This window comes from Ceratotherium simum, chromosome 16 (genome assembly GCF_057802395.1).
Source record: "Ceratotherium simum simum isolate JZ-2026a chromosome 16, ASM5780239v1, whole genome shotgun sequence".
Lineage (NCBI taxonomy): Eukaryota > Metazoa > Chordata > Mammalia > Perissodactyla > Rhinocerotidae > Ceratotherium > Ceratotherium simum.
In genome coordinates, this window is record NC_141915.1 from 41881812 (window position 1) to 41907633 (window position 25822).

At 42.9% G+C, this 25822-nt stretch overlaps 2 protein-coding genes across 5 annotated transcripts in view; one reads left to right on the plus strand and one right to left on the minus strand.

Annotated features, from left to right (window-relative positions):
* Nucleotides 1-2327, plus strand: part of CNTNAP1 (contactin associated protein 1) — a 14596-nt gene extending 12269 nt beyond the window's left edge. The window contains exon 24 of the mRNA XM_004434434.3: nt 430-2327. Coding sequence (XP_004434491.1) covers nt 430-704 — 275 coding nt within the window. The 3' untranslated portion in view covers nt 705-2327. The remainder of the gene's footprint in view (nt 1-429) is intronic.
* EZH1 (enhancer of zeste 1 polycomb repressive complex 2 subunit) overlaps nt 2034-25822 on the minus strand; it is a 27769-nt gene continuing 3980 nt past the window's right edge. For 3 of the 4 annotated variants that reach the window (XM_004434429.3, XM_087441205.1, XM_087441204.1), the window contains 20 exons: nt 22713-22804; nt 21994-22121; nt 21743-21871; nt 20446-20565; nt 18717-18837; nt 17300-17476; nt 15995-16097; nt 15350-15513; nt 14876-14967; nt 12120-12300; nt 11662-11858; nt 9931-10022; nt 8949-8989; nt 8330-8455; nt 7143-7321; nt 6519-6614; nt 6017-6098; nt 5464-5544; nt 4709-4793; nt 2035-4425 (listed from right to left, as the gene is read on the minus strand). In XM_004434429.3, the coding sequence (XP_004434486.1) occupies nt 4365-4425; nt 4709-4793; nt 5464-5544; nt 6017-6098; nt 6519-6614; nt 7143-7321; nt 8330-8455; nt 8949-8989; nt 9931-10022; nt 11662-11858; nt 12120-12300; nt 14876-14967; nt 15350-15513; nt 15995-16097; nt 17300-17476; nt 18717-18837; nt 20446-20565; nt 21743-21871; nt 21994-22110 (2244 nt within the window). In that variant the 5' untranslated portion in view covers nt 22111-22121; nt 22713-22804 and the 3' untranslated portion in view covers nt 2035-4364. Of the gene's footprint in view, nt 4426-4708; nt 4794-5463; nt 5545-6016; nt 6099-6518; nt 6615-7142; nt 7322-8329; nt 8456-8948; nt 8990-9930; nt 10023-11661; nt 11859-12119; nt 12301-14875; nt 14968-15349; nt 15514-15994; nt 16098-17299; nt 17477-18716; nt 18838-20445; nt 20566-20760; nt 20819-21742; nt 21872-21993; nt 22122-22712; nt 22805-25822 lie in introns of those variants that run through there. The other variant, XM_087441206.1, reaches the window with a different exon arrangement.

The window sequence follows — 25822 nt, forward strand, 5'->3', positions numbered from 1 at the left end:
TCCCCAGGGTTGAGGGGTGGCAAGGGCACTAGGTGCATGGTGGTGCAAAGAAGGATGAGACAGGCTATGCTGAAGGTAGTATATAATTGGCCTGGAGATTTTTAAGTGTTTGAGGATACTATAGACTTTTAATTGAAATGAAATATTAAAATGGGGCTATAGCTAAAGGATGAGGAAATGGGGGTACGGTAACATAAAGAGAGATGAGAAATTGGGGTAAGTACCAGGGATATGGAAAGAGACTATTAGAAAAAGAAGATGGCAGCAGGGGGTTAAGCCAGGAATTCAGACCTACCAGAGCACTAGGAATAACCTGAGGTGGTTGTACAGCTGACTGTCAATACATACCTGGCCAAAAGCATACATGTGTGTCTGTATATAGGTGAAACCCCTAAAATCTGCCTTGAATTGTTCCTTTTTCCCTTTCAGTTTTGGTGGCCTTCCTGCTGCTGGGGCTGGTGGGAATGTTGGTGCTCTTTTATCTGCAAAATCATCGCTACAAGGGCTCCTACCATACCAATGAGCCCAAGGCTACCCACGATTATCACCCTGGCAGCAAACCTCCCCTCCCTACTTCAGTCCCTGCCCAGGCCCCCACCCCTGCCCCTACAGCAGCTTCCACCCAAGTTCCAGCCCCAGCCCCGGCTCCTGGCCCCCGGGACCAAAACCTACCCCAGATCCTGGAGGAATCCAGGTCTGAATAAATCAGGAGAAGGGCTTCAAGGACCAAGTCCATCTCCTCTGAATTCCCCAATTCCTTCCTCTCCTCGACCCTGTCAGGGACATTTGGCTCCTCTTAGCTGGTTCTGCTCATCCGGAGGATGCCCCTCCTGCCAAGTTTGGTGGGCAGAGCTACAGATGGGACCAAAGGGAGTGGCTGAGCCTTACTGCCTAAACCAATGCCCTGCCCATCCCCATTTCCCCAGGCTCCTGCTTGTTTGTCTGCCCCAAAGGAGAAGCCTCACGGGGTTGAGAGAGGCCCTTCCTGCCATCCCTGTCCCAGCTGCTGCCAGGGATTAACAACAGAGTGCAGGGAGATTAACTGCCTCCCTTCAAATATTCAATCTCAGCAGGGACAGATGTGTGGGATTGCAGGGATGCACAGGGTATGGGGGGAGGAGGCTGCTAAATCATATCCCCCAGCCTCCCCCTTGCCCTGCAGAATGTCTTCCATCTGCTTCCACTCAGTTGGGGGTTAGGGAAGGCTTCACTGCTGTCCCCCACCCCCCTTCTTTGTTTTTTACAGAGACCGAGAGGCCTCAGTTGAGCACCTTAGTACCTCCGCTGCTTCACGTGCTTTAGCCAAAGCCATAAAAAACTTGCAACGTAGAGAGAATAATGCAGACACACTAACTAGCCTACTCTTCCTCCCTCTTCCAAGATATGCAGTAGCCTTGGTACCTGTCCAAAGGCTTGGCCCCTTCTCCAATGCATGAGGAGCCCTCTTTCCTCCACCCAGAGATGCTGCTTCATTTGCCCAGGAGGTCATATTCTTTATATGTATTTTTTGTTGCAAAGTCTCTCTCTAGAGAAACTCTATATATTACTCTAATTTTTTAATTATCAGTTTATATATAAAAGAAAAAAAATCAATCGACTGTCCTGTCCTGTGCTGTGCCCATGGTCTGTAGTTTGCTTCTCCTGTGTTGGAAGTCTCATGAGGTCTGCTGGTCACTCACCCAGCCTGATGCAGCCTCCACTCTGAAGCTGTGCTCTCAGACTCAGAGCCATTCTAATAAAGCAGAGAGGCAGAGCCCCAGTCTGTGTGTGGTAGCTGGCGTCGTGGTTAGGGGATAAGTGGGATGATTTTAAGGGAACAAATCCAAGGGCTTGGGAATTTCTATAGGGAGCCCTCAGAATCCTTCCATCACCTACCAGGAGCCTGAATGGCTCTTGCCGAACCCTTCACCTCCCCCAACCACAGATCTCAGTGGACAAGTAGGGATTAGAATGCTAAAGCTTCAGCCCAAGCTGCCCCTGTACCACCATCCCTGGATCCTCCCAGCCCCAAACCACACAGTACACAACTTGCCAAAATGGATTCTACCACTTTATTCAGATAAGAGGTCACAAGCCACAGGACTTTAAAGTGCGTGAAATTCACTGGCAATAAAGCCACACATATACCAGCCTCTCCCCGGTCCCCACCACCTTGCTGCATCCATCATTACATGTTGGGCCGGGGGAGGGATAAAGACCCGTCATTAAAGGTGAGCAACAGCAGGGAAAAAGGTTGGGAATGCTGGAGGAACAGGAGTATTAGTGGTCTGAAACTGGGGAAGGAGAGGACTGACCACAGTGATTCTGCACACTGAGGGAAGGTGGGGTCAGTCTAGCCCCTCAAAGGCTGGATGAAATTTTTTTTTTCCCCACCTACTCCTCACGGCCAGCCCCTGGTATGTCAGACAGACTTAACTCCTCCTCCTTCATCTGCCTCTGTTTTTTCTCTATGAGTAATTCAGAGCCCACAGTCCAGCTAGAGAGTGTTTCTAATACACAATGAATACAAACCACAGCAGATGTGGATTTCAGAATCATGGTGGGGGCTGGCCAGTCAGGTGGGAAGAGGCTCTGTCAGGCGCTGGCTGGGCGTATGCTCAGTGCCAAGTGCATGTGTGCTCACAAGTGTGGCGAGTGAGTATGTGAGTGAGTGTGTGCATGTCCACAAAAATCCCTAGGTGACAGCTTGGCCAGAGGGAACCCCACTCCCTGCTTCGTGGGACAACCAGTGGGGTTGGAAGAAGCAAGTGGTCAGCACAGACCAGGGAAGAGATGCTCTGATTTCCCAGAGAGAAGGGAGAAGCCTGCTCCGTATTCTAATACTCCCCAGGCCAGTCTGTACCTGCCCACGTCCTTTTCACCCAGCACAGTGCTCCTTATTCCCTGCCAGCTCAGCACACCAGCCAGAGGCAAAGGGACAGCTCTTAGAGCTGGCCCCATTCTCATGCAATTCTTTTGTGTCAAGGCAGCTCCTCTTGCCTCCACTAGGAGATGAGACAGAACTGGAGGAGAATCTTCCATTCCCTCCTTCCCCGTCCCTCAGGAATGGGATGTGGGCAGGGACCCCAGAGACCTTGGCTCAAACTCCACCTCAATCTACAGACCTTCTAAAAGAAATAAAGTGCTTTGCTCTGCATGGATCCCAGAGACAATGGCACCATGGACTGGCACAGGGGGTCAGCCTGTTCCTTCTTGACACTTCAAACACCCTCTGCCCATCTGCACTGCACAGGTGATGCCATCCTAAACAAGTGCAATTTGGGAGCCCCTCACCCATCTCCAAACACATACTGTCAGCTCACCCTTCCCAACAGCAGGTACTACAGACAGGAAAGTACATCACACCAGCAACCTTCCCCCTCTCTAGTCCAGGCCTGCGCCCATCTACCTGGAAGAGATATGCAACAGTGCCCCGTGGGTCTGGCCTCTAAGGAGGATGAAAGGCATGAAAACAACTCCATATACAGGGAACCAGAGCGCTGAGACCCAGCTCAGCACATCCCCAATGCTTCTTCAGTAGCAGCATGACGCCGGCCTGCCATCACTAAGCCAGAACTCTGGAAGGAGCTGACGAGGCACTGGCACCTGCTCCCGGGAATTGAAAACTTATCGATCCATCTCCAGAGTATACAGAGAAGGATTCTCAAAGCCTGCTGGGCCCCAAGCTTAGCAGTTTAACTACTGTCGTCTGGCTGGTTCTTGCTTTCTGTCCATAGGAGGATGGCACTTAGCTTTCCTTCTCCCAGCATTGAATATCTATACTTAGAATCCACGCTCTTTCAGTTTGAACCCTGCCAGGAGGGAAGAGACAGTAAGGTGGCCCATCTCCCCTCTGAATTCAGTCTGTGCCGCCCACCAGGCCCACCTTTAACCTTGACCACTCACAAGCTTCAGGTACCAAACTTCACTTAGCCTGTCTTCTCCAGGTCTTAGGACCATAGAGAGATAAGCTGGCAACCCAATTACATAAGGACCCTTGATTTGGAAAGTTGGAATTACAGGCTAATGCTTGTTAGGAACTGCCCAAGTTGATTCCTGAGGCCCACAGCCTGGGTAGCTGACAAGAAACAAGCACAAGTCACCCATCCCCAGCCTGTGCTCTCTTCCTCTGAGGCCTAAGATGCAGTCTCCCACTTCTGCAACTCTCTCTCTTGGGAGCCCAAGCCCTAGCTGCCTCTGTCTCCCCTCTCATTGAGATAGTTTTGTCCCCACTGGACACAGCTGAGGCCTTCCTACAGAGGGAGTGGGTGGGGGGTTCCTCGGTGTGGGAGACACAGAGTGCAGGAAACTGGAGCAGCAGTGGTGTGTGCATGAAAGCAAAGACAGTGCCGCTACCATGAGCGCTGGCATGGGGCCCAGGAGGGCTAAAGGACATCAGTCTCCCTCTCGATCCCCACGTACTTGAGAGCATCAGCTTGGCTGTACCTGTCCCAGAGCAGAAGGAGGAACGAGGTTACTATCAAAGCTTTCGTGATTGAAAAGATAGAGTCCCCTTCTATTTCACTTCCCCTCCCACTCCCTAACAGCGGTTTACAATGCTCCCACTTCTGAGGCAAGGCACCAGAGATCAGAACAAAGAAAAACACTGGACCACCCTGAGATCTTCTCCTTCATCCATATCACCCACCTTAAGCCCCCAAATCAATTCCAACAGCCACTCCTTCTGCCTCTAGGGTCACCTCCCTAAAACCACTCCTGGCTGCCTCACCTGTAATCAAAGAAGAGCTCTTCACCAGCTTGAATTGCCCTCTTGGCAAAGATCCCAATCCGATGATCCCCGTTCACCATGACCACTGCAAATAGGATAAACCTAAGGCTAGGTTCAACTCAAGTCAACAATCAGTAGTGATTCTGGGCTGATTTTCTCCAAATTCCCAGTGAAAACATAAATGAAGTAGAATTAGAAAGTAGTCAATGAAGGTAGTCGCTTCTATGCTTTTAGATCTGTTATTCTGGCTAGTGACATGGGGAAAGAATTACCTTTAAAAGACTCATGTTTGGGCCGGCCCGGTGGCACAAACAGTTAAGTGCGCGCGCTCTGCTGCGGCGGCCCGGGGTTCGCCAGTTCGGATCCCGGGCGCGCACCGAGGCACCGCTTGTCAAGCCATGCTGTGGAGGCGTCCCATATAAAGTGGAGGAAGATAGGCATGGATGTTAGCCCAGGGCCAGTCTTCCTCAGCAAAAAGAGGAGGACTGGCAGATGTTAGCTCAGGGCCGACCTTCCTCAGAAAAAAAAAAAAAAAAAAGACTCATGTTTGTGGGAAACTGTTTATAATGTATTCAGTGAAAAAAGCAGATTATAAAACTGCGAGTGAGATAGGCTCAAAATGATACCAGACATTAACCATGATTATTTTTGGACAAAAAATAACTCAGCTATGAAAAAAGTCGAATAATGGATAGAAATCATAGTAAATGAAGCATCCATCTTCTGCCCCACCTCCCAGATCACTGGTAACTCACCTTTGGCATAACAGTTGGGGTTCACTGAATGGTTTGCAAATCGAATTTTGTTTCCTTTCCGGGTAGCATCCACCACAAAATCTGTATAAAGTAAACCAAGGAAAACTATGAGCTCACCAGGCAACTCCACAGCTTCTTGAGCCTGAATTTAAGATCAAGTAAACAGTAACAGAAACAATACAATCCCGTGGGAATTTTGGAGCCCAGCATACTAACAGGAGCTGGAGAAACACGTAGCATAAGAAGGCAGCCTCGTGTGGGAGCACTCATTTGGGTTCCTCCTTTTGCTGGAATTATGGATCTCCTCTTCCCATCTACTGGGTAGGGAGATTGCTGAGGTGTATGTGCTCAGTGCTCCGATTACAAACACAACCAGGAAATGAAGGTTCTCCCAAAGCAAGTGAACTGTGGCTTGTAGTGTCTCCGGAGTTCAATCTCACCACCTTGCTCTATGCATCTGTTGGAAGATCTGAACCTGGACTATATAGCAAGGGAAATCTGGCAGGAAGACCCGCCCAAGAGCACCGTGGGACGAGAGAAAGAGGCTCCATACCGTTGTTGAGGTTGAAGAGGAAGCTGGACATGTATTTGTCATAGACCTTCCCTCGTCGATCAGCCTCATCCTGAGAGATGAGCTGCAGATACAGACAGGGAACAAACAGGGGCATCAGGCTGTCTGCTCAGGGCATGGTACCCTGCCCCTAGAAAAGACTGGGAAGGGGACGTGTCACACATAGGTGCTTACAGAGTATCATGATGAGAATCATAAGAGATAGAGCTCGGGTTATTTTGTTCCAATCCCCACTCAGGCTGACCAGTATTAAGGCTGAAGAGAGTCCCCCACCTGCCCCCCCTTGTGTAGCCTGAGCTGCCAAAGAGTCGAAAAAGAGTAGTTTCAGGATTGAAAACGGTTCTGTGGGATCCCCCGAGAGGCCATATGAGAACTCAGTTGAGTTATTTAGAGATTAATTCACAGAAGTCTGGCCCACAGAAAATCAGGGTTTCTCATCAGTATCTCCCCAGATAAGAATGTGGGCCAAACCGATAGCACTCACCTCGCCACAGTATTCAGAAATGAATTCGTTCTTCTGCACAGACTCCTTAATGAAGGTGCCCCATCCGGCCACATCTGAGGGGGCCAGCAGCAGGTGCTGGGGAAGAGAGAGTCAAAGCTCAGACTGCAGGGCGTGTGTGAGTGAGGGGGTGTGTGTGCTGCATGTGCACGTGTGTGTGGGGTGGGAGTGGGGGGGGCAGAGTGGAAAGAACTAGCAACTGTTAAGAGGATCTGAAAACAGAAAAAGGTCTAAGCCATTCTGTTCTGGTGGGAGGAAAAACAAAGGAGGTGGTAAAAGGAAACACGACACCTCTTCCTCTGGACCTGGGGACCTGCTAGACCTGAGTCTATCGGAACTCACTGCTGTGTGTCAAGTAAAAATAGACAACATCAATGACACGTCCATCCTCTCTGCTCCTCTCAGTCTGGCCAGCTGAGGGGGTCACTTTTCTAATCACTCACTAGGACAGAAAACTTTATTAATTCAGTAAATGTGTATCTTTTAGGATTTACCAAACACTTTCATGAACAAACCCTCTAAGGAACCAGCAGAAAGAGGCTGCTCAGGATTCTTCGGTCTTTATCACTCCATTATCTGGCCCGGAGTCTTGAGAAAAGCCCTCACCTTCTTGAGGCCGCGCTGGATGCTGCAGTTTTTACATGAAACCACTTTGCAGTCCCAGTGCTCTGAGGCCCCACAGGTGAGACACAGGTCGGGATCGCACTCTCGCACTGCCAGATAGCAAGGACACTGCTTGGTATTGCACTGGGTCTTACAGCGACAGCCAGGAAAACGATTCTGACCTGGGTGGACGATAGGTAGGGTGAGGAAGAGAAGCAGGCTAATGCTGGGGCTCAAGGGACAGGAGGGAAGTAAATGTTATGTGTTCAAGGATATTTGGCAAAAGAGGAGAGAAGCTCTTCTCAATAATCATATACTCAAGTTTTTTTCAGAGAATATGGAGTGCCTCCCAACATTCATGCCTGAGAGTCAAAAAAGCAGGTTTGAGTATGGAAAACTGTTACCTAGAGATTCCCCAACAACGCTCTCCCTCCCCGTTTGGTGGAATTTGGAAGGGAGGTGGGCAGTGCCCCAGAGAAAATGAAATCAGTGCTTCTCACTGGTAAATCCTCACCATCAAAACAAGAATCATTTTGAGAACAGAATGCATCCGTTCTATGCCATCCTCCTCCACCCACTGCCCTCCCCAGCACAAGCACACCTCCGCTGTGGCTAAGATTGATATCTGCTCTGGGCTAGGAGGTATTTCCAGCACAACTGCCTGGGCACCAAGTTCTGCAAGCTCTTGGGGCTGCCATCAAACTGCTCAGCCCTAAGTACGGAAGGGCACGGTGGGATAACAAGTCAAAGAGAAGCACTTTTAGCCTCTATCCTACCTTCTGCTGACATCCAGACTGACCTGATATTAAAACTCCAGATATTAAACTAAAATAGACATACACGGAACTGTAACCTGTATATGTTGTAAAACTACATCCTGGAAGGGGAGGCTATGTCCATACCTTAAGGAAAAAGATCCTTATGTTTCTTAACTCTGCCCTGGAAGATAAAGTTGGGAAAGCATCTAATTTCTGTATAATTGTTGCTTTTAGAATCATACACCTAAGGGTCTGTAAAAAATGACTTTTCCAGATCTTCAGTATCTTGTTTCCTCTGTAGAATACTTAAAACACAGCAAAGAGAATATCAGAAGGCCCACAAGCAGTACAGGGTGCAGGAGGGGAGGGAACCTGGGATGCACTGAGGCCAACTGCTTTGGTAGGCTAGAGGGGACAACGTAGAAGTCTTACAGTCCGGGTTGCACTGGCAGAACTTCTCACAGAAATTCTGGGTCATGATGCAGGGGCAGGTGCTGTCACAGGGGCGGTCTGGGTGGTCACAGGGCTGGTAGTTGTACACTTGTGTGGAAGAGTTATCTAGGAGAGAAAAGAATAGACCAGGACACTGCTGTGCCCACGCTCCCTAGCTGCCCTCCCTCCCAAGTGTCTAAGCACCCCAACTCAAAGGAGGCTCATTCTAACCATAGCCTTGGACACACATTTAGCACCTGAGGTGGGAAGCAATCATAGATGATGGTTGTTCATAAGCTACAATGGGGTGATTTGTTTTGTGGGGAGAGTGTGGAAATGGTCCGGGACTACAGGGCAGCTATTCTAAACATTAAATGAAGTCCAGAACCTGGGAGATGGCATACTATGAAAGTCAGAAACCACAAGGCCCATAACTCTACCTCCTAAGAGGTCTTCTCGGCTGCAGTGAGAAACTGAGCTGTTTTCAGCTGCTGCAGAGATATCTGCAATCTGCGGAAGCAGTGCAGTGTCAACAAGCACAGATCCGGAGGTGGGGGGGGTGGGCCACAGGGGTGAGACCTCAAGCTGAAACACTGGAAAACGCCCTGGTGGAACCTACCTTTTTTCAGCTGAATTTTCCTGCAGTGTGCAGCCCACAACCTGAAAGAGAGAGACAGGATGGGTCTGGGTCACGGCCCTGGGGAAGTCTGCAGATTCGGGTAAGGGATAATGTGATCTGTTCTGAGGGACTGCAGTTTGATGACTGGGGAGTATCCTCCCCAAACCCCTTCACGAGAGGCCTCTACTCTGGTACACAGAAGCTAGAGTCCATCTTAAATCTGGCTGGCCTATGCCTCAAGATGTAAACATAAATAACACTGCCCCTCAACAAACAAACATACATAAAAGGACAAAAAAACAGACACAAAACAAAACCCCACCCTCTATATCTATTATAATTCTAGTGCTTCTCCCTCTCCCCTCCCCCCCTCTTCAGGGAGCAGGAGACGTGAGGAAGTTTCAAGATGGGGAGGTGGGAAGGCTTTTCAGGAATCTGCTGAGTGAAGGGACTGAAAGGGAGAAGCCGCAGGGATTTCCTTCTACATCTAGAACCAGCATCAGTTCCTTCCCTCAATAGGTGTGTGTCATTAGGGAACGAAGCCAATCAGAATGTTGAATTTTTTAAAAAACTTCCAACCCTAAGCAAAGGCTAGCTAGAAGACAGTGTTGTTATGCAACTTAGAAAAACAACACAAGTGCCCCCCCAAAATAAATAAACTCTGGTCAGAATTGAGAAGTGAGTACTACGGTAACTAACCACCCAGTGAGGAGAAATGGCCTCAGCGTGGAGGCTCACGTACTACTGGCCAGGAGCTTAAAAGGAAAATCAGACGGTTATCTCACGGTCCACAGGGTCTAGGGACGGGGGAAAGGCTGGTCCAAGGCACAGACTCGCAGGGAGCACTGAGAAGGCTGGCCCTCAGTTGTGCAATGCCAAACTGACAGGCAGTGGCGAAGGAGGGAGGCAGATGGGAAGTCCAAGGGGAGATCGGAGCCCAGGGAATAGCCCGGGCACACAAAGTCCTTTGTCCAACCCTTGCCTGTGCTTTCTTTTCTTCTTCTGCGAGGGGTTCATGAGCTCATCTGTTGGCAGCTTCAGGATAAGTGATTCTTTGACTGCAAACTGAAAGACCTGGAAGAGAAATCCAACAGGATCTGTCACACCTTCTTGAGCTAGGTGGTCAGATAAGTGACCCAGCCAGGTGCTAGGCTTGGGAGGGTTCTGGAGAGCTTACAGGCAGCTGACTGAGCATTTCTTCAGTCAAGGAGAGACAGAGTGGCACTGGGAGATTGGGTCACTGGCTCTGACGTTAATTCTTTTTTTTTTTTTTTAAAGATTTTATTTATTTTATTTTTTGCCCCCAAAGCCCCAGTAGATAGTTGTATGCCATAGCTGCACACCCTTCTAGTTGCTGTATGTGGGACTCGGCCTCAGGATGGACAGAGAAGTGGTGCCTCGATGCGCACCCGGGATCCGAACCCGGGCCGCCAGCATCGCAGTGCGCGCACTTAACCACCAAGCCACAGGGCCGGCCTGACGTTAATTCTTAAGTATTTATCCTGACTAGAGAGAGGAGAAATACTAAGCACAGTTATAGGTTTCCTGGTTAGTAGCTTTCATCTATTAGTAACCTGAGTAGGCTGACTTACCAAGAGTATCTGTCTCTGCTCAGGAAGGGCAACTTGGTGTATCTTGTGTAATGGAGTGCAACCATGACATGAAAGGTACCACCCAGCTAAGCACTAGCTCCCTCTGTTGGTATAAAGATGTCAGAGTCTTGATTATTTCAGTTGGACAGCATTTCAGGAAGGCTGGTTCCCTTTCAACTGCTTCTTCCCTTATAGCATTCGTTTTTAGTTTTTTCTTTTCCTTTTTCGTTATAGGCCCTCTTGAGATTCCATGAAAACTATAAATCATCTTCTCAGGAAAATACATACAAAAAGTGTTTTGCACACAGTTCTGTAGGTTTTTAGGTTAAGAACCTGTGCCTCAGGGAAATAGGTATGAGCCCCAAATTGAAAGCAAAGGGCACTTCAACTCATGGTTCTGTTGCTTGTTCTAAGCAAAGGAAGCCTGAAGAACAGGACACAGAGACTCCTCCAGAAGTCAGGGAGCTAAGCGAGCATGGCTCTGGTGCTCCCTTCTTGTTGGACACATTGGCTCTAACACCCAACCCCTGTCCCTGTTCTTCAGTCTGTCTTCTTGCCTCCAGAACATCAGTAGCTGCTATCAAATCATGATTCTAGTGATGGTATGAGTGAGAAGGGTGAGGTCCAGGCCCAGCTATTGGGGGTGGTAATTAGAAAACCTAGTGATAGAATATTTGGAGAATAAAGCAACTGAAGAGACTGATGAAGGGAGCGGCAGCTCCAGCTACAGAAGCAGGAGCAGGAGTATGCTAGATAAGAAGACCCCCAGAAAGACACGGGAGTCCCTTCTGGGAAAGGCATACACATTTAGAAAGAAAGGCAGCAACCCCCCAAAAAAAAACAAAGCTAAAAGAGTGTATAAACATCTAGAAGAGTTAGATAGAGACAGAAATATGAATTCAGCAAGGAAGAGAGTAGATCCCCAAGCATTGCTAGGCTTGGCATTTGCAAGAGGCCCCGGGTTTGGGGACCCCCACTTCATGGGCCAGAAGCACAGGCTCATGAGGGACTGAGCCTAAGACAGCTTCTCTCCAGACAGGTAACCTTACAGGGTGGCGAATGGGCTGACAGCAGCGGATGAAAGGAGGGCCCAGGCTGCTCCTGCTCCTTTCAGACAGTACCTGCTTGCATGTCTTAGTCCCCAGAAGCCTGGCTATTGAACAGAAGTTGTTGAAGTAGGTGCCATGAAAGACTCGAAAAAGAGATTCTTCAGCCCCAGTCCATTCCACAGGCTCCGAGGGTGCTTCCACTACACAGAGCTGAGGGGGGGCCGGACTAGACTTCTGTTTTGTGGGGGTCTGACAGCGGGAGTTAGCCTCTAAGAGAGGAAGAAATAAGAGAAACAGAAGAAGGGAAAATGCAGTTGTCATCAGTCGTTTCCAAACTCTGAAGGGCTTCATTCTACTTTAAAAGGCAGAGTAGTTAGGAACAAAAATATTTCCTGTCTCTACTGCTTATAGGCAAACTGTGGAAAGAATTAACAATTTTAAAAAGGTAGTAATGTTAAGCGTTAGGTAGCGATCCTGGGTTTACCAGAATCCTCGCATGGAAAGAAAAGACCACTTTCTGTTCACTGTACCTGAAGAACTGGAGGCCCAGTCATTGCCTGTGTCCCTGTCACTGTCCCCTTCTTTAGTCTCAGCCACAGCAGAGGCTGAAGTGTTGGAGCAGGAAGCACTGACCATGTGGTGCCTTCTCCGGCGACGACCAGAGCACTTGGAGCGAGGGTTGTGGAGCATGGCATACTCCTTTGCTCCTTCCTGCAATGGACACATTACAGACAGGAAACGGGAGCAGAGTCACCATATTGATCCCCTGATCACAAACCACCTTCTTCAACATCTGTGCTTACATGCAATGATACAGTTTTTTCTTTGTATCATTTAAGTGTGACCATACAATAGCCACTTAACAAACATTCTAAAATTTACAAACTTACACCTCTTCACGAAAGAGCTGTCCTATAAAGTAATCTTAAAAAAGATATAATCTATGCACCTATGCATTTTCAACTTTCCAGTGAGTTGTATCTAAAGTTCATTTGCATGTCAGCTGTTTGGAATTTGAGCTGCTTGAGAGTATTTAGCTAACTGTTCCAGAGTGGGTGTAAGACTCAGGGTTCCTTGTCCCCAGGCCACACTGCTCTTCACACCTACTGCACTGCCTCTGTTTCAATAATAAAACGTGTAATCCATGAATTTGTACAATATTATTACTCAATTTTGGAACTTCCCTCCAAATCACTATATTAAACTTGGAAAGAATACTGTTTCATTACTTTATAGTTATGCCCCCCTTTTTTTCAAAGATCAAGTAACTATCATTCAGCTTGATCATCTATATTCTCACCAGACTTGGTTCCCAAAGACTTCTAGCTGTTTCTGAAAACTAAATCTACATGTAAAGGATAAAGGTTTACCGTTACTAAGCATATTCAGAATAATATACTGTAGACTCTAAAGGAAACTCCAAAAGAGAAGTTTTGAAATTAACTGACTGTGATATTATGTGCCTACGTTACAATGTGACATACAGAGCATCACTTATAATGTATTCTTACCCAAAACATTTAACATAAATATAACTAAGCCTCCAGAGCTAATTCTAGCTTATGGGAAATAGAGGAACAAGTTAAATGATAGAGAAAACAAAAGACAAATCCAGAATATGGGATCTCCTACAAGAAAACCAGACTGGACTTTTCAAAAAAAAAACAGTGGTGTGATTCTTTGAGATACAAAGAGACATAACCAAGTACAATGCATGACTGGATGATCTTGGAAAAAAAAAATTAGCTATTCTTGGTACAGCTGAAAAGATTTGAATATGGAATGGATAGATGACATTATGAAACTCTTGTTAATATTCTTAGGTGTAATAATGTGGTTATGTAAGAGAATGTCTTTATTTTTAGGAGATGTGTGCTGAAATACTTAGCAAACGCGCATCACAACGTGTGCAGCTTATTTTCAAATGGCTCAGCAAAAGATACACATACACAAATAGAAGGATAGACCAAATATAAAAAAAAGTTATTAAATTCAGGAAGAAGGTATCTTTCAACTTCTTTGCAGAACTGAAAATGTTCTTAATAAAAAGTTGGGGGATTATTATTATCCAGCGTTATTATATTTAAATATGTACTGATTTCTAAAAAGCAATAAAAGGAAAACTGTGCATACATATTTCTGTTAAAGTTAAAAATACACACACACACACACACTCACACACACACTGTGGCCATGGGCAGCATCTTTGTAATACAGGTACAGAGTCCCAGGGTAACTACTGTGAGAAGGACAACACCCTTTGACTTATATAGATGCTGGTATGTTGATGTAACATGGTATAACTGAAAAAAGCACAGAGTAATTTGAGAAGCATGGACTGTGGAGTTAGACCAGAGCTTGAATTTCATCATTGTCACACCACTGATATATTAACAAATTTTGGGCAAAATATGTAACTTCTATAACCCATAGTTTCTCCACCTCAGAATATTGTTGTAAGCATGAAAATAGGATAATATATGTTAAGGGCCAGCATGGTACTTGGAGCATAGGAAAGAGTCAATAGGTATTAGGGAAAAAATAAATTGGATAAAGTCTATTTATTCTTTTGCTATTACCATATGGCCCATTTTCCAGATGTATACCCAATGGCACTCTCTACTATCTTTCCTTTTCTTATGCCACTAAAGATGGTCCCAAGGCACTTGGCTGTATAACCTAATTTTAATTGGTAGAAGAAATTTTATCAAGGTATTTTATTCTTTACCTAAGCTTGCCCTATTGTGTAGAAAGCAAAACTGTGTCATTGGCAAGTCCAGCTGAACCTATTCCCTTCTAGCTCTCAGGGTACTGCCTCCCCACACAAATGCAGGAGAATTTATACTGCCACATAAGGGCTGTCCATCAGGGAAGGGTCCATCTGGTTGATTACCTCACAAGAAGACATTAGCACCTTCATGTGCTATTCCTCCTATGTATGCATTTAAAGACAGCAAAGAAAATGATGTAACACACAAACACACACATACACAGCTCCAATTCAAACAATACAGTTTCAGACTCTGAAATCGGAGGTGATATTTAAAGCAGGAAAGCCTTCAATGCTCTTTAAACCTCACCCCATAAGAATAACTTCACAGTCCTACTGCCTCATTATCTGGGAGCTCCTTAAGAGTAGAAGTCATGTTTTCCTTGTACTTTATGATCCCTAGAGTGCTATGTACTGGCTCACTTGGTTTGTGTTCCCAGGGGCAAAAAGCCCAAGGACCATTTCCTACTCAATTTTCAACAAAGTTAACAATGGCACAACAATTTAAGAACGTACCAGCAAAAGGAAGCAGTCTGTACCACATGGTTCTGGTTCAATCTTGATTTCTTTGTTCTTGCGTTTATATACATTAGGGGTGGCATGAAAAGCTGGAAAACATAAAACTGTCCTGTTTCCAATGGTTCATCCACTTGACAGGATGGGGAGGAACAAAATTGAATTAGGGAGCTATTGTAGGAGAATTTAGATATAAACTGCTACCATCAAGGTGCAGAAAATTTAATCATTTCTGATATCTACACAATCCTTTCAAAGCTAGGAGGTACTCAGGGACAATTCTGTGTTGGGTATTCTGTCCTGACCATGCAAAGCACATAGCACTATAACTGAACACGTGAAAACAGAACTGGCCCTTTGTTAAGAGCATCATCAGATCAGAAGCTGGGGCTCTACATGATAAACTAAAATAAAGAGAAGGAAATGGTGGCTGGGGATGGAAAACAGGAGAACATTTCAGAGTAGCCCACTCACGGTGAAGGAAGCAGTCGTATTTAAAGCAGCGCCGACAAAAAAGGGTGTGGAAGGAGTGCAAGGACTGCTCCCGCTGCACAGACTTGGCATTGGGGCCATCGATGTTGGGTGTGCACTGAGGGGGAAGTGCATTGGGGTCGGACATCTCTGTTAGCTCTCGATACCTATATCAGAAAAGAGAGATAAGATTTTCTTCCAAGAGAATGTCTCCACTGAGAAAACACACATTGAGTACTCAACGGTCATCTAGGTAAAGCTGGCCAAGGGGGGATAGGTGTTTTTTACGTGTCTTGTTGATGACGGAATGGTATATCACTAAGTAGGTACACCACTGTAATTATGCTGGGCTTGGGCGTATGTCTGAAAGTAAAGGGAGGGAAAGACTTGATAAGTATGGTGCTGGAGTAACTCTCCAGAAAAATGGGAGAATTTTAAAAGTTCTCTGCCCAGACTTACTCAAAGCCATCAAACAATGACCCTTAACATGGGAATGGGCATTTAGAGGTAAGTAAGCAAGAGATAATCAGAAATGCAGGCAAATCATAATGGACTTACCATAAACAGGGCTTTTTATTACCCAAAACAGGCTTGAGTAAATTTTGCCTGAGCACTCCTACATGGTCTGAGTGAAACAGCTTTTCCTACCTCTCCTTCATGTCATCTGGGACACCATTCTCAGGGAACATGGAGGCAATTGCACTGAAGATCATATCATTTGGAAACTGTTTCTTGGAACTCTTTTTGTTCCCTGAATTGGAAATGACAAAAAGCTCCTGAGTGCTATAATCAGAGAATGCAAACAAAGCTGTTTGATCATTTTTCCTTTTGTTACAGCATTTTGATCAGAGCTGCTTTGTTAACCGAACCATGGACTGTTTAGGAATACATAAAGAAGGTCAGTGCTACCTGGACTTATCTAATAGGCTACTACTGAAAAAGAAATCAGAGTCATCTACATATTAACAATAAAATCCACAGTCCAAGACAGAATCTGGAGGTGAAAATAGGAGTTTTCATGGAGAGATCTGAATATAGAAGAATTCTATCATTATGTTGCTGCTGAAGAACAAGACTAATATTATAACTTTGTTATAACAAGAGAAAGACACTATATCCCTGGACATATAGTATAATTAAATAACATATAGTATAATTAAGTATTAATGAAAGAATTAAATACTAAAAACATGGAAAATGCTCATGATATAAGATTAGATAAAAAGGGATATATAAAATGTGGCATGATCCCAATTTCACATAATGTATATAAACATGTTGATTTATATATGTATTTTTTAAAAATTGAGATATAATGACATATAACATTGTATTAGTTCTAGGTGTACATGTATATATGTATATATACACATCCTATATTTTTTAGGCCTAGAAGGAAATACTAGTGCTGGTTATTCCTGGGTAGCAGGATTATAGGGTAATTTTATTTTCTTCTCTATAACTTTCCATGTTTTCCAAATATATTCTTTTTATAATTAGATACGAACAACGATTATTCTCTAAGTTCTATTTTCTTCTTCAGTTAGGTCACAGCTATCTTAAACTATTAGTCAATGATCATGTTTTCCTATTTTTTTTGCTGAGGAAGATTCACTCTGAGCTAACATCTGTTGCCAATCTTCCTCTTTTTGCCTAGGGAAGATCTGCCCTGAGCTAACATCTATGCCAATCTTCCTCTATTTTGTATGTGGGTTGCCGCCACAGCATGGCCACCAATGAGTGGTGTAGGTCTGTGCCCGGAAACCGAATTCGGGCTGCAGAAGTGGAGTACGCTGAACTTAACCACTAGGCCACAGGGCCGGCCCCCATGTTTTCCTTTTAAGTGGACCAATGAGAACCATCAACAGCCTTTAATAAGCAATAAACCTTTCTGTCTTTCCTTCTTCCCTCTCCATCACTTTCAAAGTAGAATAAGGAAGTAGTGCTATTTACCTTCAATAGCATGTCGTTTTCTCTTTCTTGTTACTGGCAGATCTTCTTTGCTGTCATCTTGCTTTCCATCTGAGGTGTCATTGTGCCCTTCCTCTTCTTCATCTGAGTATTGATTCAGAGCATCTACCAACTCCAGGAAAACAGCATCACTAATCAGGACAGATCCAGGGATCATCTCTGAAACATAAGGAGTAGATGGATGAGCAGTGGTCATTTCATACTGCATTAGCCCTCTTAGGAAGGTTTTCTTGTAGTCACTCCTGAGACCCAGATAGATAACACATTACATTTTTATATGGACAACCAGGAAATTACAATAATTTGAATGGCTCTTACAATTGCAACAGTTCAGCCGGCTAGAGTGGGAAATTAAGTTATATGCTTTATTCTTACTGGGGTACTTCACTTCCTCAGTCACAGGTCAGCCTGTATTTATGGTCTAAAATCTCACAAAAGTGTGAAAACAATACAAATGGGACAGAGAAAGAATGATCAAATGAAATGTACTTGGTTTTGCTGCTGACGGATCAGTAGTGACTTCTTTGAATCAAAAAACAGCTTTTTTTTCCTGAAATCAAACCACATGAGGTTATACCACAACTTAGGATAAAGCCTTTGAACACTAGGGGGCACTGTGGATAAATAATGCATTTCAACAGCATCACAACAGGACAGCAATTATCACTTTTGATGAGGCTATTGGTTTGCAAATCCATGGGAGTCTCTCCTCATCTTCCCACTTCTTACACACTGACAGCCTTTTCTAGAACTGCAACTTAATATAAATTGCTTGCTTTTAGGAAAATCAGAATATTATAACCAATTTCTGGGAGATCCAGGGGATATCTGGATCAAACAAGTAGGACAGAGAGGCTATGCTCATTGCCATTCTCAGAGAAGTGGAAATGAAGAACAAAATGGCCTTGGAGGGAATTATGGAAAACTCCTAAGATCCACTGAACTTTCTCTCTAGCCACTGATTACTATATAATCCTTTTATGTCTCAACTCCCTTTAAAATTTATTTATTTATTTTTTATAATTTTATTTTTATTTTTCCCCCAAAGCCCTAGTAGATAGTTGTATGTCATAGCTGTACATCCTTCTAGTTGCTGTATGTGGGACATGGCCTCAGCATGGCCGGACAAGTGGTGCGTCGGTGCGCACCCGGAATCCGAACCCGGGCCGCCAGCAGTGGAGCGCGCGCACTTAACCGCTAAGCCACGGGGGCGGCCCTCCTTTTAAAATTTAACTGGGGCATCTTTAATATAAAATTTTTACTCCCAGCCATGTGATGACAATGAAATATTCCTCAGTGTGTACACTATAAGGCAGCAGAAAAAAGCAAGATGATGATGTACCAAAGAAGAGGCACCATTCTAACAAAGTTTTCTCCCCAAAGGGCCCAGCACCACTACCTTCTTCACCGTGGACCTTCCCATCGTAGTTATTGATCAGCTCCTCAATGAAAGTCTCATCTTCTTCTTTCACCTCATCTCCCATGTAGGGAATATTGCACAAAACCGTCTCATCTTCTACCTGAAATCACACCAGATATGATTCATTCCATGAATCCACTATGCATCTTCTCTTTCCTGTTTAATGGAATCTTTGTGGAGCCATTTTTTGCTGCTTGAATCTCTTGAAAATACCTTTGGTTACAGAGTTTCCTGCATTTTAAAAACTGTCCATTTTGTTTTGCCAACAAGCCCTCAAATGGAAGCTGGCAATCCTACTCTTAGAAAAAAAAAAGTCAGGGGGCGGCCCAGTGGCGCAAGCGGTTAAGTGTGCGTGCTCCACTTCGGCGGCCCGGGGTTCGCAGATTCAGATCCCGGGTGCGCACCGATGCACTGCTTGGTAAGCCATGCTGTGGCAGCGTCCCATATAAAGTAGAGGAAGATGGGCATGGATGTTAGCTCAGGGCCACTCTTCCTCAAGAAAAAAGGGGAGGATTGGCATCAGATGTTAGCTCAGGGCTAGTCCTCCTCACAAAAAAAAAAAAAAAAAAGTCAGTATAACTACTTGAGGATATTAACTACCAAATGTTTAGCTTGATACTAACAGGGATATTTCCACCAACACCTAGAATTTGACAGCACATTTATTTTTCACAGTGATTTCATCTATTATCTCATTTTATCCACTAAAGATAATTGTGAAATAGGTACGAATATCACCTAAACAATGGTCTAAAAAATCTTCAATTCTAATTCTTCTCATAAGTAGAGAGATAGATAATGAAAAGGAAGGCTTCCAAGAGTATAATCTGCAATATAACTAGAACATTTAGAACAGAAACTGGGCAACCATAAAATTTTAGGATATTCTCTTAAACAGACTAAGACTAATCTCCCATAATCATAATAAAAAATTATGGTTATTAGTCATGTCAATCATACTCAGTGTGAACCTCAAGTCAATTGCAGTATGGGCTATGAATATTTTCTAGCAATAAACAATACTAATGGATTTTTTTTTGTGGGGGGAAGGGTCAGTAGAGAACACAGTCATTCTTAAATCCCCAAGTATCAAGTAAAATTACTCTGAAGTTTTATCCTAAGAGATGATTCCCTTCTGTATCCTAGTCAGCAGAATTGCTATCTGTCACCAGGCAGATGATAAGCAATGGCAGTATTTAGAGAGGACTGATTATCAGAACCACAAATAATCCTAGTAGGGGTCAGCATAAAGCCCCAGATGACAGGACTGTAGATCTATGTGCACCTCTGTTATCTTGGTTGCTTTCATAGCATCTTGCCTTTAGGGGATTCAGAAAGGATTGCTCCATCAGCAGGGAGTCGTCAACCTGCTTAAGCCTCAAGTATCCGATTTAGACTGCATTTAACTACACCTAATATTTAAACTAGGCCAAGGTAGTAAGGAAAAATTGGAGTCTTGCCCAGTCTCATTCATTCAAAAAAGAACCAGCAGCAACTCAGAAGTACACTTCAGAGAGCACAAAATCTAACAAGTTAGAACAACTTGCAATATATATTTTTTAGAGTAAATAAATTACAAGAACATTCTGCCCTGCACGCCCAAGCTTTAAGTACACTCAGACAATCTTTACCCTAAGTGGAGAGCCAGCATATCAACATAAGAAAACCGTACAGTTTGAACAATCACCACAGCACTTTTAATACATACCATAAAGTTCTGCTGGAGAGGAGACCAGGAATACATGATAGGAACCAATGCAACTGTGTTCAGAGACCTCATTAACATATGTTGGCTTGCAAATCCTGGGAAAATGCTCTCTATGGTACACTGAAATATAAGCAATGACATAGAGAGGGAAAGGCAAGCACACAACCAAGAGAGAATTGTAGTTTCCTTCCAAAATAATCCCAGTAGGCTTTTAATTCTTACAAATTAATAAACCGAGGATTTTGTAACAATCAGCTCCTAAAAGGAACCACTCAACTATAAACCTGTGGAAAGCAGGAACTGTCTCTTATTCACCTTTTTATCCTCTACAGAGTCCAGCACAGTGCCTTCCACACTCAACTGAGGTTTATTTCAATCTAAAACTGTTGGTCTCCTTGGGCTGTACACAACAGCAAAGGGCTTCTGACAGTCCTAGGAGATGAGGAGGAACAGGAGGAAGTTTTTCTGAAGACCTAAACTTTCAGACAGTGGACATCAACTTAGCTGCATAGGTGACAGAGACACTACAGCAGGAAGCAAAGTAGTATAGAAATTATAGTTACATTCTGCTTTGGGAAAGAAAATTCCTTTCAATACTCTGCTTTTAATATTTTAAAAATATTATCTCTTTAAGAAACTATAGGGGCCGGCCCGGTGGCACAAGTGGTTATGTGCCCGCGCTCCGCTACAGCGGCCCGGGGTTCGCTGGTTCGGATCCCGGGTGCACACCAACACACCGCTTGTTAAGCCATGCTGTGGCGGCATCCCATATAAAGTAGAGGAAGATGGGCAGGGATGTTAGCCCAGGGCCAGTCTTCCTCAGCAAAAAAAAAAAAAAGAGGAGGATTTGTATTGGATGTTAGCTCAGGGCTGGTCCTCCTCACACACACACAAAAAAGAAACTATAATGATTTTAAAATTTACAATAAGAGATATCCTTTTGATCAATACACTCCTGTCCATTATCCAGGGCATTCCTTTTCCAATATCAAAGTATCTGAGGTGCCAAATAAGACATAAAAAAGGTTGCTTTGAAGCTTGTACACAGAGCCCAGGAAAGGAGACAATAAATGTCCTGTTTTTCTATGAAAAACTCATGATTATACTCATTAACTGAGGAGAACAACAGGCAAAAAGGTTATTTTTTATGTTATAGATTTACCATTCTAGTTATTCAAAGTTGATTATAATAGCTGTATCCATTATCCTTACTTATTTTCTAATATGTCACAAACACAGAAAAAAAACTTTAAGTCCAAGGAAGAGAAGAAAGCTGAGCTTAGACAACTGGTTGTACCTTTTTGAGGAAAGGATGCCCGCTCACAGGCTTCATCAACTGGACAGGTTGGACACGAAGCTTCTTCCACTCTTCATTGAGGATCTGAGTTTTTTCTTGAACCTTTGCAAAATTTGCTACATACAGAGCCTAGCAAAGCCAAGGAAAAAATTGTTAGGATTTTAAAAGAAGAGTTAAAAGAAAAAATCCAACCCTCCACACTGGACCAACATATTAAAAGGCATAACCTTTCACTTGGGAATTATTTTTACCTTTGCACCCATATTTGCCTGAAGCCGTTTAAGTTGTCGAAGTCGCATGTATTCGGATTTAACTTTTCTTTTCCAATAAGTGATACATTTGGAAGTTGGGGGATTTGATATATCCATTTTGCTGTAATCTAAGAGAGACAGAGACGAGGAATAGTATTTTACTGCCTGGAAATGAATCATTCCTCAAATTCAAATAAACATGGTCAGTTATGCTTTCATTCCCATTACATTTATTCATAAAAACATAAGTCTAAAGCATCCAAATCTATGAGTTCAACAAAAAGTTTCAATTAAAAAAAGATTTCACATCAGCAATTCCTGGTCTGATTACCAAAAAGCTTAGCCTCTGTCCTCCCAGTACCTTGTTTTTAATTTATAACTCAAGAAGTTCTCTCACAGATATTTAGGAACTTGGATGACTTGGAAATTTAGAAGCCTACTACTTACTACCTTGATTAAGAGAATTGTTCAGCAAGAATCAAGTTAGTTTCGAAGAGTTTGAAGGAAAGATCTACCCACACTCCAGAACTGTACCTGCCAAATTGTCTAAATCTACCACGTGCCTAGCAATAAAGGTCAGATATTACAACAGCATAATCTCATCTCCAAGTCAACAGCAAGACATATGAAAATATATAACACTGCAAACCACTTTTTTTTCGAGTTTGAACTAAGGTTCAAAGACTTAAAGAAGTACTTATTGTACACACTCTACCTACCTCAGAGAATGGAAAGGGAAGCGTCAGGTTTTATAATGTGCCTTCTGTTCTTCAGAGGAATGGCAAGACACAAAGGCAAAACAAATGTTCAGCTTTTCAAAAGAGAACAGACAGTGGTTTTTAGTCAGTGGAGCATATTTAGACTTCAGTCAGATGCTCCTCCAGAACTACGAAGACTTTGAGGTCTCTGCTACCATTATTTCTGCATGTAAGTCAGATCCCAATAATACTTGATACCATTTGGAAAGGGTCCTTTATTTTATTAAATTCTATCCTTCCAGTCATGTGTACAAATATATTCTCACAATTACCAAGTTTGTTTTTCTGCTTTTCTCAAACAATTTCTAGGCACAGACAGCAGGTCTATCAATTATTTTAGAGAAAGAACAAACATTAAGTACACGTAAAAATTGAATAAAATCTACAAGATTATGTTTTTACTCTATATTAACTACTTAGGTGTCCTAGAGAACTAGTGCTGTTCATGTCACTTACATTTTAAATTTTTGAAAACATTACAAGGAGCTACGAAGAGCCAAACAGAAACTAAAATTTTAGTCCTTGTTTTTTTAAATTTCTAAAAAAAATTTTCTTTTGGAGTTTAATATCATATTTCTTCAAAAGAAGCCTTTTTAAATTACCTGTTTTTCCCCATAAGAAATGACAGCAAGACAAGAAAACAGCAATATTTAACCCAATGTCACATATATGCCACAATCACATCATGATTATAATATATCACGCACATGGACTTCAAGAGGACTATACCTGAATGTTTCATTTGAAGAATCAAACGGATTGGTGTAATGCTGTGTTAAATTTAGAGGATAAATAATGGAAGAGCAAAGAAGCAGACAGACAGTCACTGAGTTTACTGTTAACTCAATCAAGTGATTCAAGCTCTTAAAAACAGATTTCCCTGTGAGTTAAATATTATCTCTCTGGGGGAAGTGAATGAAACAACATCACCTAAGAATTTGAATCCCAGAGTACTAAGGTGGTCGGTTATAAAAAAATTAAGCAGACCTGAATTTCTTTCCTACAAATTGCACCATCTCTCTTCCTCCTACATCTTTTAAATAGTTGTCACTCCTCTATGGAATGGGGCCAAAAGAGGGACCTTTTTTTGAATGATGAAAATATTTAAGAACATACAACACAGTCACATGTAATATTAAGTAGTTGCTCATATAACTTCTGCACTGAACAAGCTTAATAATAGTCTGCTCCAGGAAATGAAAAAATGGTTCAAATCTAGGACAAAACTGCCTCCCTCAGAAACCTCAGTTTACCCTCATTGAGACCCAAATGACCCAAATGTCATAGATTACAATTCAGTGAGACATCATAATCTCCTAAAAAAAAATGGTTTTGAACTGAAATCCCTCTCCCATTTCTTTCAGAACTCATTTCCCTTTTTGAAATAGTAAGATTAGGGCAGGTTGCTCCATCCATTTAAAACTGGAGATCAGGTAACGGAAAAGAACATAATCCAGAGCTGCTAGGGGAGGTGTGTGTACACTTCTTAGAGGAGACGGCCACAGGAAAATATCGATATTTTTCTTAAAGAAAGGAGTTGTAACTGAAATGTGATCTCCTATAGTCTGTCAAAAGAGATGACAGTAAACATATCACAACAGTCCAATAATTAATGGCACTATTTCTAATTTTACTCAAGTGCTGTTTTTGGCCACAGTATGCACATATACATAAAAATGCCATCGAGTTTTACTCAATCATACTGTAAAACAAGCCACATTTCCTCCTTTTACAATTAAAGTGATATTTAAGTCTCATGTGACCAGGAGCCAATATTTATTTCACTTGGCTTTTTAATGGGTCTTCTACGTCTCTAATAATTTATTCGGCAGTTGGTCAGCTCCCACAGACTGTATTAGAAAGATGAGACACACTGTTTGGAACAGATAGGTATGATTAAAATAAACACCTGAAACATAGCTGTAAGATGGGTTCTTATAGCATATGGACACTACTCAACAACTATCACTTCAAAGATTTAAAACAAACAGAAAACTCAGCTTTTGCTAGAAAAGATTTGGAGAAATGGGTTCATTTATCTTGGGGAAAAGGAGTGGCGCACAAAAAATACTTTATATTTCTATTAGATCTATTCTTTAGCTACTTACACATGCAAAACAGCATTTATATTCCAGTTAAATACTAAGCTAGTACTTAAGAGCTTTTCATTATGTTCACTTATATACTGAAAATAAACTCAAAAACATACACTGTTTTGGTCAAGAAATTTAAAAATAAATCTTTATATAAATAACTCCTACAACTCAATAATAAGATAAAGAACACAATAAACAGTAGGCAAAAAACTTGAACAGATATTTCAACAAAAAAGATACAGAAATGGCAAATAAGCACACAAAAAGATGCTCAATATCATTAGCCATTAGGGAAACGCAAATTAAAACCACAATTATATACTATTATACACCCACTAGAATGGCTAAAAAAAAAGACTAATAATACCAGTTGTTGGTGAGGATATGGAGCAACTGGAATCTTCATACATTACTGCTGGGAATGCAAAATGGTACAGCCACTTCGGAAAACAGTTTGCCAGTTTTGTTTTGTTTTTTAAGAAAGTTAAATATATATTTACCATACAATCTGGCATATAATTTCTAATTATTTATCCAAGAGAAATGAAAATATTTGTCCCCAGAAAGACCTGTACATAAATATTCATAGCATCTTTATTCATAATAACCAAAAAGTAGAAACAATACAAATAACTATGGATTGGCAAATGGATACAAAGTGCAGTATATACACAAAAAGGAATACTACTCAGCAATAAAAGGAATGAACAGTTCCTATATATGCACAACATAGCTCAAAAGCATTATGCTAAGTGAAAGCAATCAGACACAAAAAACTACATACTATATGATTACACTTACATAACATTCTACTAGAATGATTCTAGAAAGGGAAAATCTATAGTGACAGAAAGCAGGTCAGTGGTTGCCAGGGGCTGGGATTGGGGAAAGAGATTAAATGGAAAGGTGCATAAAAGAACTTTTTTGAGATGATGAAAATGCTCTATACCTTGGTGTGGTGTTGGTTATACAACT